General features: G+C 38.8%; 1 protein-coding gene across 1 annotated transcript in view; it reads right to left on the reverse strand.

Moving 5' to 3' along the window:
* Positions 1-2,500: 2,500 nt before the first annotated feature.
* The window catches only part of npffr2a (neuropeptide FF receptor 2a), a 46,169-nt gene continuing 32,134 nt past the window's right edge, over positions 2,501-16,535 (reverse strand). Inside the window, exon 4 of the mRNA XM_084114141.1 lies at positions 2,501-3,784. Within this exon, the coding sequence (XP_083970267.1) occupies positions 2,944-3,784 (841 nt within the window). The 3' untranslated portion in view covers positions 2,501-2,943. The remainder of the gene's footprint in view (positions 3,785-16,535) is intronic.

The raw sequence follows: 16,535 nt of genomic DNA on the forward strand, positions 1-16,535 counted from the left end.
GACTCTAGAATTACTTGAAGACAAATCCTCTGTATGAATGCTTTTAATGGTTCGAATAAGTAATCCAACAAACTCCTGTCACAGTATTTGAATGAAAAATACTATAGGAAATGGAAATGTTTTGCTCTGTTTGAGGGAAAGAAAAGACTTTTCTGCTGACATTCACATTGAATGTAGGACATTCATTCATTCATTCATTCAAGTTGAAATAAAAAAAATAAACTGGGATAAATAAACACTGCATGGCATTTTTTTCTGGATCTTCACCCAAAGCAAACTGGAGTGGGAGTGTAAATAAGTAAAAAGATACAAAATAAGTAAAAAGTCTTACTGCAACTTTCAGAACATCCTTTCCAGTTTGAATATATGCGTACTTAATAAAAATATTTATTGAAACTGATCTGCAAAAACAGCTTGTTCTGTTCTTCTAAATCACTGTGAATAAAAAGTACAAAGTAGGAAAGACAGAAACAATTATTCCTAAACTTTGTGCTTGTCCTGGCTTTTGCTCCGCATATCCTTAACAGAGAGCTGAGGTTTATATTTAAAGAGATTCCAGTCTGACTTTAACAGTTTCACTATAGATTAATTTGTGAAGCTGTCACAAGATAATGCAGGCCGAAGGAAGGGGTAGTTAATATACTAGAAAAAAACCTGAAAGGAAAGCAAGTAGTTTATTCCACATGCAAACAGAGAGGGTAGAAAATGGTAATGAATAATTAAATGATGACTGGTTTTGGCACAGACAGGAAAAAGCATGCTTGAAGAATAAATTAGCTTTAGGCCAGTGAATCACAGTGCTACATACATCCAGACTCATGAGCGTCAAATATTATTTTTGCCCATACCAAACCTACTTCTGTCTATCTACAGTGAGGAAAATAAGTATTTGAACACCCTGCTATTTTGCAAGTTCTCCCACTTGGAAATCATGGAGGGGTCTGAAATTGTCATCGTAGGTGCATGTCCACTGTTGAGAGACATAATCTAAAAAAAAAAAATCCAGAAATCACAATATATGATTTTTTAACTATTTATTTGTATGATACAGCTGCAAATAAGTATTTGAACACCTGTCTATCAGCTAGAATTCTGACCCTCAAAGACCTGTTAGTTTGCCTTTAAAATGTCCACCTCCACTCCATTTATTATCCTAAATTAGATGCACCTGTTTGAGGTCGTTAGCTGCATAAAGACACCTGTCCACCCCATACAATCAGTAAGAATCCAACTACTAACATGGCCAAGACCAAAGAGCTGTCCAAAGACACTAGAGACAAAATTGTACACCTCCACAAGGCTGGAAAGGGCTACGGGGAAATTGCCAAGCAGCTTGGTGAAAAAAGGTCCACTGTTGGAGCAATCATTAGAAAATGGAAGAAGCTAAACACGACTGTCAATCTCCCTCGGATGTCAAGGCCCGTCTTAAGTTTGCCAATGACCATTTGGATGATCCAGAGGAGTCATGGGAGAAAGTCATGTGGTCAGATGAGACCAAAATATAACTTTTTGGTCATAATTCCACTAAACGTGTTTGGAGGAAGAAGAATGATGAGTACCATCCCAAGAACACCATCCCTACTGTGAAGCATGGGGATGGTAGCATCATGCTTTGGGGGTGTTTTTCTGTACATGGGACAGGGCGACTGCACTGTATTAAGGAGAGGATGACCGGGGCCATGTATTGCGAGATTTTGGGGAACAACCTCCTTCCCTCAGTTAGAGCATTGAAGATGGGTCAAGGCTGGGTCTTCCAACATGACAATGACCCGAAGCACACAGCCAGGATAACCAAGGAGTGGCTAAGAAGCATATCAAGGTTCTGGCGTGGCCTAGCCAGTCTCCAGACCTAAACCCAATAGAGAATCTTTGGAGGGAGCTCAAACTCCGTGTTTCTCAGCGACAGCCCAGAAACCTGACTGATCTAGAGAAGATCTGTGTGGAGGAGTGGGCCAAAATCCCTCCTGCAGTGTGTGCAAACCTGGTGAAAAACTACAGGAAACGTTTGACCTCTGTAATTGCAAACAAAGGCTACTGTACCAAATATTAACATTGATTTTCTCGGGTGTTCAAATACTTATTTGCAGCTGTATCATACAAATAAATAGTTAAAAAATCATACTTTTTTTTTTTAGATTGTCTCTCACAGTGGACAAGCACCTACGATGACTATTTCAGACACCTCCATGATTTCTAAGTGGGAGAACTTGCAAAATAGCAGGGTGTTCAAATACTTATTTTCCTCACTGTTTGTCAAACAATTTAACAAAAGTCAACACTGATGAACAGGGTAACCAGTGTGAGTTACTTACTACAAGTTCTGTACAGTGAACAATCAGATAAATCTCATTTTAAAAGGCTCATTTTACCCAGTTTTAGCACAAGTTTAAAAAATATGGTATTTAAAAAAAGAACTCCCACCGAAATTTCTTTCAGCATTTAGAGGGATTTGTCACAAATGAGGTATGTTTAATTTAAGTATTATGATGTGCCTGTGCTGTGCTTAAAATCCCAGAAACAATTAATGATTCTGGATTATGGCAGTTCTGATACTTTCAGATTGCATATAAAATGAAATAAATAAATAAAATAATGTGCTGTAAAATCCCAGATGTTTACAATAGTATACAGTAGTGAATACACAAAATGATTCTGTTTATACATAATTTTACAATAATCTTATCTTACAAATTGCCGTTTACAAGACTACAGTTGATAAACTCCCAGATGTGCCAGAAAGTACATTCATGTTAACAGCAAATGACTGTTCAAAACAAATGTGAGTATAATCCATTTTATACACAATTATATAATCTTAACAATATGTAATTTTACATTTTTTTTATGAAATAATAGTCATTAGATGAAATGAGCCTATTATGTATCCTACATCATTGTCATCTAAAAACCGCTGGCCCATTATTATTCACCTCTATGAAGCCCTTAAAGAGAAGCTCCTTCCATGCTGCATTCAGACACTTTCTCTAAATCTTCCATCACTAAGTCTTGCTCGTTGACGTGGTTCATCCTCCTCGTGCTGTTGTTCTCCAGGCTATTAAGAGAGATGGGCTCTGTGGAGGGTTGCAGGTTTACCGGCTGCACAGAATTACCCTGCACCCTGTGAGAATAGGTCCGATGTTGACCACCGACAGGACACAGGCCGAACTTAAAGATGGCCTGAAATCCACGGCGGAAGTTCTCGTTGAAGAACCCGTAAATTATTGGGTTGACACTACTGTTGAAAAAGGCTAGCCAGTGGGCAAAGGGGTAGATGTAGATGTTAATAAGCCTGTACTGATGTTCAGTAAGTTTAACATAGTCTGTTAGCATCATCAGCGTCCACAGAGGCAACCAGGATAAGATGAAGAGCAAGGCCACGATGAGAAGCATTTTGATCACTCTTTGTTTTTTCTTCGACACAGAGTGACGGTTATCGCGGCCAGGTTTGGCCCCCGCTGGCATAGCCGTTTTAAACAGAGTGATCCCAATCCTTGCGTACATGATCACTATGAGGGACAGAGGAACTAGGTAAATGTTGGCAAACAGGACAGTTGTGTAGATCTTCCTCATCTCCTGGTTGGGCCAGTTTTCCCTGCACCAGTAGAAAGGGCTTGTTCGGTTGCCATCTCCCAGGAACACGCGGATTGTTTGTTCTTTAGTCACTTGAAGCATGACGCCAGAGGGGCACATGATGGACACCGCCAGGACCCAGATTATCACAATAGTGAGGGTGGCTGTTGATATTGTCAGTTTCTGTTTGAAGGGATATACAATACATCTGAATCTGCAAAAGACAGCAACAGGCAACAGGTTAAACATTTAACAGCTCTATGAAGAAACAGTTGTGTTTTTATCATGCAGTCACACTAATGACTGAGGCTATTTCAGAGTTTCTTCTTTCCAGTATTTTTGGAGATGAACAGGATGACAGTTTTTCAAAAGATGTTTTGCTCTCATTTCATGTTCTCTCAACTCAATATGTCTTGGTTAATAGTACTGTAGCGAACTGAGAAAATGATGGACTCACTTAACGGTTTTATTAACTTGAGCACTTGTGTGGCCAACTCCAAAATTTCCCCCAATTCCCGCCCACACATAACTGCACAGGCTCATTCTTCAGGAGAACACCCCACCCCTTAAAGCCCCACACAGACAGAACACATTACACATGAAAATAACATACATGCACTTAGATCACACCTGAATAGAACATAAAACACTCTTTAGACTTGCTGAATAATTTTGAAATCTGAAAAAGGTTTCAATAGACCAGATTGTTTCACTATAGATGGTTAGTATGATAGTATGATTTATACTATCCCATTTATAGTTGTATCTGTCCCACTAAATGATGGAAGCCCATTTCCACCATGGAATAAAAAACATAAATGTTAATTGCAATGTATTATCTTGCAATTCTGTCTTTTTTCTCTGAAAATTGAGTTTCGGAATATTTTCCCTGAATCTCTGCAAATTGAGTGCAATCACACAGAGCTGGTCACAATTAACATTTTATAAAGCTTATTTGCAATTTAAATCATATTATCATCCAATGTCACTGCAAATAGGATTTCCATCTAACATAAATCAATCTTTACAAAGTCTGTTATTGCTCTCCCAGAGGTCCTGCACTGTCCCGCAAAATCACGTCTGCTGACCCGCAACAGAAGTGGTCAGCCTAATAGTGTTGAATAGTGTAAAAAGATACACAAATTAAAAGTGCACTCGATTTCTCAGCACTCTTAATAGTCCTAAAGTACAATTGATTCGTAACCCAAAAAACAAACGCTCTTAGAGAACAGTTTAAAACAAGGATACTAATTTGATGTTTTAGAGACGCTCTTCAGTGAAAACTACTCTTTAAAAAAAACACTTACTTGGAAGAAATGAAACAAAACCAAATGAGAAGCTATGAGAAGAAAGAATATTAACGATATCTCTAATGTGGAAGAGTAACGACTATAGTGACTGTCACTGTAAAGTGTTATTATCTGCAGAATAGACAACAAACGAAGACTTCAGATGCAAAAGCCTCTAAGTCCTTCCAATGTTTTTCTTTAATATTATCATTTTTATCAGGCTCCTACGTATAGGTTTCTACCCAAGTACCGACATTAAAAGTATTTGATAAACGTATACTAGTGTGGAGAGCATTCACTCAATATTATCATCTCATTTTTGAAATAGGTGGCAGAGGGTTTTGCATCGGAGGTCTTCAAATATAAAAAGTGTACCCTTGTGTTTTCCAAAACTGTCCAAATAAATGCTGGGTAGGATATAGGCCTAAATCAAACTACACTACAAAAGTAGGCTACTACAAAAAGTAAGTATGCTACACAGTATTAAGTGCCTGAATGCCTGCTTTCCAGCTCTTCAGATACTCTAGTGATACGTGGGAGTACTCACCATGAATTTATGTACAGCATATAATACATCCTCCTCTGCACACCTGGGACAGTTATGTAGCCTATATTTTCTATGCCATACACTATGTATTTCTGCAGGCTGTGTCCGAAACCACCCTGTTAGTTGGTGCACACTGTGCGATTAATAATAGTAATTTACAATTGTTGCTTTTCAGACTGTACGAACATGATCATCGCTGTAAGCCATGTCACACTGTAAGATCTCAGTTGTCATTAATGGCAGACTGTAGGACAGTTAAAGGAGACATATCATGCTTTTAAATTGTTCCTTTTTACATATAAATCATACATTTGTAGTCTATATAAAGCGGAACTACAATGTTTGGGTCTGAATTCCTCATTATTATAGCTCCACAGGCCCCTTTTCTACCCCTTTTCTGATGTGCGTCTGATAGCAACTCGTTTTGGTGCGGTCTCTTTAAATACAATTGAGACACTTCATACCCCGCCCACACTCGGTTCAACTCCACCCCGTTCGGCCATTTTTGTAGTTTGATAGCAGAGATACGATTATCTAGCGGCACAGAAACTTTTTATTCACACGTTATTAACAAAATGTCAACAACAGAAGACTTGTCCAGCCAGCCTTACATGTTCGAGCCAGAGTCGGAGCAGGAGCGAGATGAAAATGAAGACGACGAACCTGTAGAACAACGTCTTCATATGGATGTATCGCAATGGTGTGTACTGTATTTACACATGAAACTTTGGTCTTCCGACCTTTTACCACCGTGTCGATTTATTTTGATTAATATGTGCGAGGGAGAGAGAGCAAGACAGCGTCTAGTTTGGAGACGGTGATGTCTTGTTTACACTTTCGCCTGGCTCTGAAGAGAGAGAGTGAGCGCGCGCGCGACCGGGTCTCTCTCTCTGCTCGTTCTTTCAGTTAAACATGCGTCCTGTAACAAGCAGTTCATCTACATTAAACGGTGTAATGAAGCGTGTGGGTTACTACATCCAACAACCGAACATTTTAACTTACCCTCTCGTAACTTCTGCATCCTTTAGCTTGGACTACAAAATTGCAGCGAGAAATAAAAATGGCGGATTGCTCGAAGTGTTGGGCCGGAAGTCAATGTCCTTATTTGGCAGTTCCGCTGCAAATACTGTGATGTAATAGTTCAAAAAACGTCATAGATAACAGAAAAATCGGAACAGGTTGAAAAATATGACCAAAACAGAATATAAAGATATCAACGAAGCACCTGAAGAGAATAATTTCATATTTTCTGTACTTCTAAACACTCCAAATATACAACAAAATGCATTTAAGGGCTAAAAAAGTGCATTTGGCATGATATGTCCCCTTTAAGACGCGTTAAAAACGGACGCACACAAGAAAACTTGTCCGGAGTTTTACATCATCAATCAATCAATGACACGTTCAGTGAGCTGCATTACACGCGGAATTGAAATTGTGGCTACAAAGAAATCTAATGTTAATTTTGGTCACGGCTTGTCTTGAAAAACAAAGACAATTTGATGGTCGTCATAGGAGAGTCAAAATCTTGAGGTCTGAGGTCAAATTTGATCGCAACGGTCATTAATTGGCTGTCGGTGAACATTTCAAACTAACGATCAAAGACTTTAGATTTAAGGGCAAGGATCAGAGGATTCTTTTAGGATTTGCAAAATTTGTCTCAGATGGCCAAATCGTGGCCAAAATCGCACAGTGTGCACTCGGCTTTAGTTGACAATTTCATTCCCTATATAATGCATACTCATTTATAACCATAATGCACTCTGATTAATAGCACACATGTATTCACTTCAATACAGTGTTACCCATATTGCAAAAGGACTGAAATCTTTATTTTGTACTGGTTGATTAAAAAAAATATAAAGATATATTACAAACCAAAATTATGCAGATTGGTTTTGAATTGAATTTGAAAGTTTTGACTTTTTAACCTTCAAATCAAATCAAATCAAATCAAATCAAATCAAATCAAGTATATTTGTATAGCGCTTTTCACAATACAGATTGTATCAAAGCAGCTTCACAGTATTAAAATAAAATAATACAACAAAGTTTGTTTCTAGTGGAATTTATTGATTGATAGAATAAAATTAAATATCCCCAAAATATCCCCAACTGAGCAAGCCAAAGAAATCAATTCTGACCAGTTTCATATTTACAGTATTATTACAGCATAGAGGAGAGCAGGGCACAACACATTTTGGTTTTGGCTCAATTATTAAAAAAATAATTAAGCTAGATTTATTTTTATTTTTTACACAAAAAGGACCTACCATTTTCGTACAGTTGCACTGAAAGTGACAGAAGTGCAAATGTTACAACTTACCCAATATGCGGGGTTAATTGTAACAGACAGAGGGGTTAGTTGTAACACTTGTGTGTAACACATAATTCAGTACTATTTTATCTGTATAGTTTGATATTGTTTGTACATCTGTATAGATAGATATCCATACATCCATCCCTTATCCAATCATTCTTCTTTTATGGATCAATATCATGGATAGAGATATAGGAAAGGGCTGCACAGTTTTGCAATAAATAAATAAATAAAATCATCAAATATTGTAATTGCAATTGAATTATATTTGTGTGTGGCAGCTGCATGTAAAATTATTATTATTATTAATAATAAAAACAAGCTCAAAATCACATTTTAAAGGGTTTATTGCATGAAAACAGGCTATATTTTTAATAAATAAACAAATGATCAATGCATAGTAAACAAATGTGAAAAAAAATCATACTTTGACATTTAAATTCCAACACTGTTTGTGAAAGTCCAACAAAGTTAAATGTGGCAAAATAAATATATAAATAAATACTCAAACCTGAAAAGCTTTGTGGCTCCCTGTTTTCATTTCATTATCGTTGTACACTTGGCGGCTTAGTTGTAACACTGTGCTACAACTAACCCCGCTGTGTAAAAAATATTTTAAGCCTAGCTAACAGTTGCTAGGAGTTGCTGATATGTTTCAAAATGGTGCTATGTTTTAGCCAACAAGACAGAGATTAAGGTAATATAAAGTTAGATTTGGTGACGTACACACCCAACTCAGAAACCAAAAAAAACGTATGATGAAAAAATTTACTTGCATGGTGTCAAAACACTCTTTGTCCAGAATCTTCACGAAATCTTATCAAAACTTTCCACAAATCCATGGGAGACCATCTTCTGGCAGCGAGAGAAAAAGAGCGGAAACACAACCTGCTTGACCCTGACTAACTATGTTAAAGGTCTGTGTTACATTTAACCCCGCTTTAGGTTGTGCCCTGCACTCCCCTATTATAGGCACATTGGCCATGAAATCAATTTATTTTGAGGGGGTCCATGACTTATCCATACATCCTTCACATTTCATATGACTGGTCAGAATAAAAAACAAACTTGAAAACTGAGGTCAGACTAAAATGTTTGCCTAAATTAGTGTATAATTGATTTTATGCACTACTTAGTAATGGATGAATCTAAAATAGTTTAGCTTTGTGGTGTACTATGAAGTATTTGTTATAATGCCTTATTGTCTATAAATAGATATCCACACTATATTGATAGCCAGAACAATCAATTACAAACTACAGACAGGCTACTCACTATGCTGCAGAGAAGGAATCATACAGACAGGAAACATACAACGAAAGTGTAAAACATGACCTCAGATGACTACTTAACACATAATTAAATGTGATTCCATGTGTAAAAATGTAAGAGGAGATGAGGGTTAATTTAACACTCTGATTCACCGTCTGGCAGTATTAAGCAGGAACAGATGCACTACAGCGATGACACACACACACACACACACACACACACACACACAGAGACACCCAATCCAGCAGTGACAGTTTTCATTTCACTGCTTCCCCCAAAGGCCCCATGTCGTGATGATATAACAATGACATCAGGTGGGGATGGAAACCCAGCTGTCCAATCTAAAGGAACAGAACCAATCCGAGAACAACAGTCTGGACACAGTCTGGAACTTCCAGTGGACTAACGCCCGTTTGAAAGTGACACACTTCCTTGCTGCCAGTTGGTGGCGCTATAACTTTGACTCATAATAGTTGCATCCATCTGATCGGCCTCTTACCACGCACACACTGCTGAAGTTTCATCAAGATCAGTTAATGTATGCAGAAGTTATACCACTTCGTGTTTCTCTTGTGCAAAAGTGATGATACCAGTCTTTCTGCATGGTTTTACTAAGTACAGAGACTTAATTAGATACACGCAGAATCGCAGATAGACGGCTGCATTCAAACGGTCCACGTTTGCAGCGTTCCTTAAAATTTATATCTATATAAATATAGCTTTAGCTGCGTTTTCGCCGGCAGCGAAATGTAGATGTTCATTTTGTTAGTGCAGCATGACAGCGTGGGAACCTACTGCCACCATCACACACACATGCGCAGTACGCACACATACACACGTGTCATTTCTTGAAGAAATTATATTAATATCAAGACTACTCACAATGTGCTTGGTCTCAACCCTGAAGTTCGCGACCAAAGCTGCTTTAAGAAGCGGTAAGATCCATAACCTCGGATGGCGAATCCATGACCCGACAAATGTTTGTCCTGAAAGTAACCATCTGTACGCCACCTGGGAAAACTTTGAATATTACAATCGCCCACTTTCTGACCAAGAATGGATGTGCTTTCAGGCACAGGAGAGAGAGTTCAGAAAAATTCTGGATGTTAAACTAATTAATGACAGACAAACAATACAATTTACCGGAAACAATCCGCGTTACTGGACTAAACTTATAACCATCTTATGTGGAGTATATTACAGAATTGGATCCTACACAGCAACTCACAGAGATGGGAGACAACTAGGAATACCCTTGTTAAAGTATACCATAAGAATTCTACGGAAATTCCCCCTCTGTAGAGCGCTCTCACCGAGGCCCGATTCAGAGACGCTCATTGAATGGATAGATCAGTAGTTGCGCTTCGTCCGGGAAACCATCCAGCCAGCGCTCAATAGAGCGACAAATTCCAGCAGTGTGAGAGAGCCCAGAGTGGTAAGCGAAAACGAACTAGCTTATCTTTTGGAACACCGTAGAAGCAAGGCAATAGATATTTTAAACCATAGCACTTACCCAGATCCCCCTCCTGCAATAAAGCGACGTGGGTAAAGTCTATGAGTATTATGCTGCAAAATGCCAACCAGCACAGTTACACCAGCAGATAAGCAGCTCTCCATGGTGTGGTGCTCTGGACCTGGACAACCCGAAAGATTACCCCGCAACCTCGGACTTCACCACAGAGGAGATTTCTAGAGTTCTCTGCAGCCTCCCGAACAACAAAGCATGTGGTGCAGACGGTGTGACTTATGAAGTGCTCAAAGCGACAAAACAATTCTCAATAGTGACCCTCACTCAGATTTTTAATGTCTGTCTAATCAGTCGGAAAGTCCCCGATTCCTGGAAGGGAGCTATTATCTATAGGATCCCCAAAAAGAACAACATTCCAGAGGACCCTTCCACCTGGAGGGATATATCGCTGCTCCCCACTATATACAAGGTATTTATGAAGTGTATTTTAGGCTGAATTTTACCCTGGCTGGTGGAATCAGGAACATTGACAACAAAACAAAAAGCATACATAGAGAGGCAAGGAATGAATGAGCACGTATTCTGTTTGAAGACTGCCATTGATGATTTTAAACATGAATCCTCCCGTTTCTATGCGGTGTTCCTTGATTTTCGAGACGCTTTTGGTTCTTTACCTCATAGCGTAATGCTTCATTCCCTTGAGGAAATAAAACTGCCAAAACAGTATATACATATAATCAAGAATGTATACGACAATTCTTTTCTACAAGTGATTTGTGGACAACAACTAACGAAACCGGTTAAACTTGAAGTTGGGATTAAGACGGGGTGTCCCTGGAGTGCTGTGAACTTCACAATGGCTCTAAACCACTAGCTGAAATGGTTATGCCTCCTTGCCCTGCCTGGTATTACATCTCCAAACCCAGTTCAGGCCTTTGCCGACGATGTCCTCATAGTATCAAGAGAGGAGAACGTCATTAACAACATGCTGTCATGTACCGATCGCTTTCTGCAATGGTCTGGACTTGAAGTTAAGAACAACAAATGTGCGGTGTTTTACGAACGACGCAGCGGTGGCAATAGATGGTATAGAGCCAAGTATGATCAGCCTCCATCATTCACAATCGCTGGAAGCACAATCAGAGTCTATTCAAGACACGAATCTTACAATTATTTAGGACACATGTTTAATGTTGCAGGAGAATGGCAAGAGCAAGTGAGCGATATCTGTAATAAATACTCTAGCAGACTAGACTTGATAGACCAGTGTCCCCTACCGACCTGCATGAAACTCCAGGCATTTGGGAAATAGCTCTATCCAAGATCCAACATCTGTTCGCCAATGTCCACATTGCTAAAAAGCATCTGAATGAGCTGAACAATAAGACCGTGCAGCTGGTAAGAAAATGGTTAAATCTCAATACACACACAACAAGAAGTATTATCTTTATGAGCAAATCAGAGGGGGGGCTGGGGATTCCCAATATTGAATGGATATATACAGCTACCAGAATAAAGCACCTACTGCACATGCTGAATAACGACGCCCCTACAGTTTGAGAAGTGGCCCGGCGCTCACTGCTGCTGGATCTAAGCAAACGCAAGGTCCCCCATGCTGCAGATGGAGAACCAGGGTTCCTCGGCTTCAGAAAGAAACCTAGCGGAAAGCTGGATACCAGGGCTACAGGATTTGGAGTACGTTCGGATTGGCCCGATCTGAATGACTTGTGCAGCAACAATAATATACAGCTGAACTGGGCACATGCAGGCGGGGAGCAGGTAAATATCAACGAGGGGCAGATTATGGATCTAAACATGCGTGCTGAGGCGACAATACCACAATCACACTGTAACCAGTAAGAAGCTGAACAGCTGGACGTGCAGGTATGAAATCCTCCAATATTTTCAAGCACAACAGCGCGATTATTGGGTTAACCTGCACCTTCAAGGTAAACTTGCATGCCTGCAGTGCGCGGATCATAGAGTCTCACACTCTGCGTTACGAAATTCAGCCGTTAACGGAGGTATCCTAAAATTTGTTATCAAAGCTCGGCTGCAAACTCTCCCGACCAAATACAACCTCTCTCTGTGGTTTCCAAAACACCACGAACCATTCTGTCTATTACACAGCGATAAAACAATGGAATCTACAGCGCACATAATGAACGGGTGCCCTGTGTTTAAAGGCCTTTACATCACCCGCCACGATCGCATCGTAAAATAACAGCTCAAGAACTGCGCAAAGTGTCTGGACAAAGTGCAATACACACAAATAAGACTGTTCAAACTGGCTGGTTTTCAAATCTGAATGATAACATAAACTCTCTAAGAAGTGTTCTCAGAGAATACCCAAATACTCCAGACATTGTAGTTGTCAATGAACTCTCTAAAAACATTCTGATTTTGGAAGTGGGTTGTTGTTTTGTGTGTGTGTGTGTGTGTGTGTGTGTGTGGGTGGCGCGGGCGCGGGCGCGATAGTCACATCTATGTGATCAACCTCTTACAACAAACAAACTACTGAAGTTTCATCAAGTATGTTTCTAGCATGCTTAGTAGACAATAATTATGTGGTTAGTACTGCATTACTGTGTTAACCATGTCAGTTTCTGTTGCCAGTAGGCAGACATGGGCAGTATTTCAATTAAATGTATTTTAAATACGTATTTAATTACTTTAGTGTATTTTGTAATTTGTATTTTGCAGGTGTGGAAAAAATAAAATGTAGTTTGTAACAAAATATTTTGAGGGAGTGTATCTAGAGTATTTCAAATACTTAAATACTTAAGAAAAATCACCATATGCTTATCACCATAGTAAACGATTTTGCCATATTTTCGGTCTGATGTTGGCAATGGCAATGTCCAGGTTAGATGCACGAAAATCACGTGACACCCTGTAGACCGGGCTCCCTCCAAGAAGTGAATGATTTTTGAACACAGGAGAGAAGTGACGCTGCTCCTCTTAAAAACGGCATTAAAGGGTTAGTTCACCCAAAAATTAAAATTCTGTCAGTAATTACTCTCCCTCATGTTGTTCCAACCCCGTAAGACCTTCGTTCATCTTCAGAACACAAATTAAGATATTTTTGATTAAATCTGAGAGCTGATCACTCCTCCATAGGCTTCTAAGACATTATAACTTGCTGGCCCAAAAAATGTATTAAAGACATTGTTAATATAGTCCAAGTGACTACAGTGGCTCAATCTTAAGTTTAAAAGCGACGAGAATACTTTTTGTGCGCAAAAAAAAAAAAAAATAACGACTTTATTCCACTTTTCATTTCCTTCTCTCTGGGCCTCGAGTTTTTTCACGTAGTATAACAGCGCAGCGCATATGTGTTGCACGTCACACGTAGGCTCACTATTGGCCGACGCTGGTCATGTGTGTGATGCGTGTGACGTGCAACACAGACGCGCTGCGCTAAAACACTATGTGAACTAACTCGAGGCCCAGAGAGAAGGAAATGAATAGTGGAATAAAGTCGGGGTTTTTTTGTGCACAAAAAGTATTCTCGTCGCTTTATAAACTTAAGATTGAGCCACTGTAGTCAGTTGGACTATATTAACGATGTCTTTAAAGGTGAACTAAGTAACTTTTTTATCTTAACCGAACAGCTTCGGAGTCACTGGAATGGTTATATGACTGTTTTCGGGTTGAATGGTGGTCTTTTCGCACCCCTCGAGCGCCTGTGAGACGAAAAACCACCCTTGCAACTTTGGGCTGGTGGGCCGCCGGCCACAGCATCAGGAAGTATTGCGTGATATCAGGTCTCGCGATGTAACAAACTGCTTTACGGCATTGCACACATACACTATCTAAACATTTATATGCTAGCCTTCTGTGTATTATACATACCTCAGTGGACATGGCTCCGTGCGTTCGCCGGGTTCTTTGAAAACAAATGCACATGACCAGCGGGAGAAGATGGGACGAGCCAACGAATTTTGACGACAGTGTTGTCAAATATCTATTCCGAAGCTGTAGGGGGAGCTCTATATAGAAACCCGCGAGCAAAAAGCGAATGCATAATGCAGCTTTAATACATTTTCTGGGCCAGCAAGTTATAATGCCTTATGCCTATGGAGAAGTGATCCAGCTCTCAGATTTCATCAAAAATATCTTAATTTGTGTTCCGAAGATGAACGAAAGTCTTACGGGGTTGGAACAACATGAGGGTGAGTAATTACTGACAGAATTTTCATTTTTGGGTGAACTAACCCTTTAAGATTATTGTGGGAGTATTTTTGTATTTTCAAAATACTAATTACTTGTATTTTATTTAAATACATTTTTCACATCAGTATTTTGTATTTTATTTAAATACATTTCATGAGCCAGTATTTGTAGTTTGTAACAAAATAGTTTTTGATGTATTTGTGCCCACCTCTGCCAGTAGGTGGGGCTATGTCTATATCTGAATATCGCTATGTAGATGTGTTCAGTGCAGGACTTTTATCAAACATGTGAAGTTTGGGGCAGATTGGACTTAGGCTTTGTACTTCACTCACGTTCCAATATCGACGGAAAAAATCATCCTCTTCACACGCGCAAAAATGTGCTTGGAAACATCACAGTGGAGCGGTGCTTACTGTGAATGTACGAATTGTACTACTGACTATTTAAACAGAGCAGTGTAATTTTTATATGTTAGGTTGACTATTTTATTATTATATTTTATTAAGGCTATAATGAACAGGCTGCGAACTTCAGCATACATTAACTGATCTTGATGCAACTTCAGCAGTGTGTTTGTTGTAAGAGGCCGATCACATGGACGTGACTATTGTGAGTCAAAGTTATAGCGCCACTACTAGGGCTGTCACTTTTGTGAAAAAATCCTGTTCAATTTTTTGAGACATAAGTGTTCATTGAATTGACTGTAAAATCGATTTTCCATGTCTAAAGACGTTTCCATTTTAAACGCCAAATATGGGCAAATCCACGGACAACTAACAGGCATTAGGATGAACATAAAGAGGGCGCTTGAGACGCGCCCAAGTCAGCAAATATTCCTGATGATTTATTGGCGTGAAGTTTTGTGCACAATGACAAACAGGAGAGCAACATTCTCGAAAAACAATAAGCAGAGTGGACTGCCATAATATAAATATGTGTGTGTGTGTGTGTGTATATATATATATATATATATATATATATATATATATATATATATATATATATGTATGTATGTATGTATGTATGTATGTTTGTATGTATGTATGTATGTATGTATAAACACGTTGCTGTGAGATGTGTGATGGTTCTGCTGTGATCTTTTTTTAACTATTTTCGCTGCTGAAACAGAACAAAAACAGTCAATATTGCACCGGCTTGGGCCCGTCATTGCTGCTCGCAGCTATATACTAAACCCATTTTATTCTTTTTTTTTTTTTCAATTTAAGAATTATGTTTAAGTTTAAAAACAGTCAGATGGGTGGGCAAGGGCCCTGCATCTCTGCAGAAATTGAAAATCACGTGACAGGCTGGTGGTCAGAGAATTACACGGTACAAGAAGGCTGCACAATGGATGATAGGAAGTGGAGACCCACAGGACTTTTTATATGAAGATTTAAATGCTAAAGAAAAAGCATGAGAGTTGGCTGTTTTTGTCAATTATAAGATTTAATTTAGCGTTTGAGATTTTAACATAAGAAAAGTAATTTTACCAAATTAATATATAAATCTGTATAGAAGTAATGCATTGAATAATAAGTTGTTTAAATTAAGTGTGTTTAAACGTGAATAAGTCTATGAAAGACTATATAACTGTAGGCTACTGTGTACAAAGAGAATTGCAATTCTGACCATTTTTTTAGTAACAACTTTTGGATTAAAAATAAAAATATATTTCTATTATTAATAAAAAATAAATAATATTAATTATTAATATTTAATAATTAAATATTATTACATTTAATTATTCACGGGCCTCATTCATGAAACAAGCTGAATGTAAAACAAAATCTTTCTTAAATTATCTCAGTGAACTGAGTTCAACAGATTAAATAAAAACGAGGACAGGCGGAGCCAGACAGAGCCATAGGGGTGGAGAGATGGAGTGCAGCGGAC

This window comes from Abramis brama, assembly GCF_963993115.1.
Source record: "Abramis brama genome assembly, chromosome: 5".
In the NCBI taxonomy this organism is placed as follows: domain Eukaryota; kingdom Metazoa; phylum Chordata; class Actinopteri; order Cypriniformes; family Leuciscidae; genus Abramis; species Abramis brama.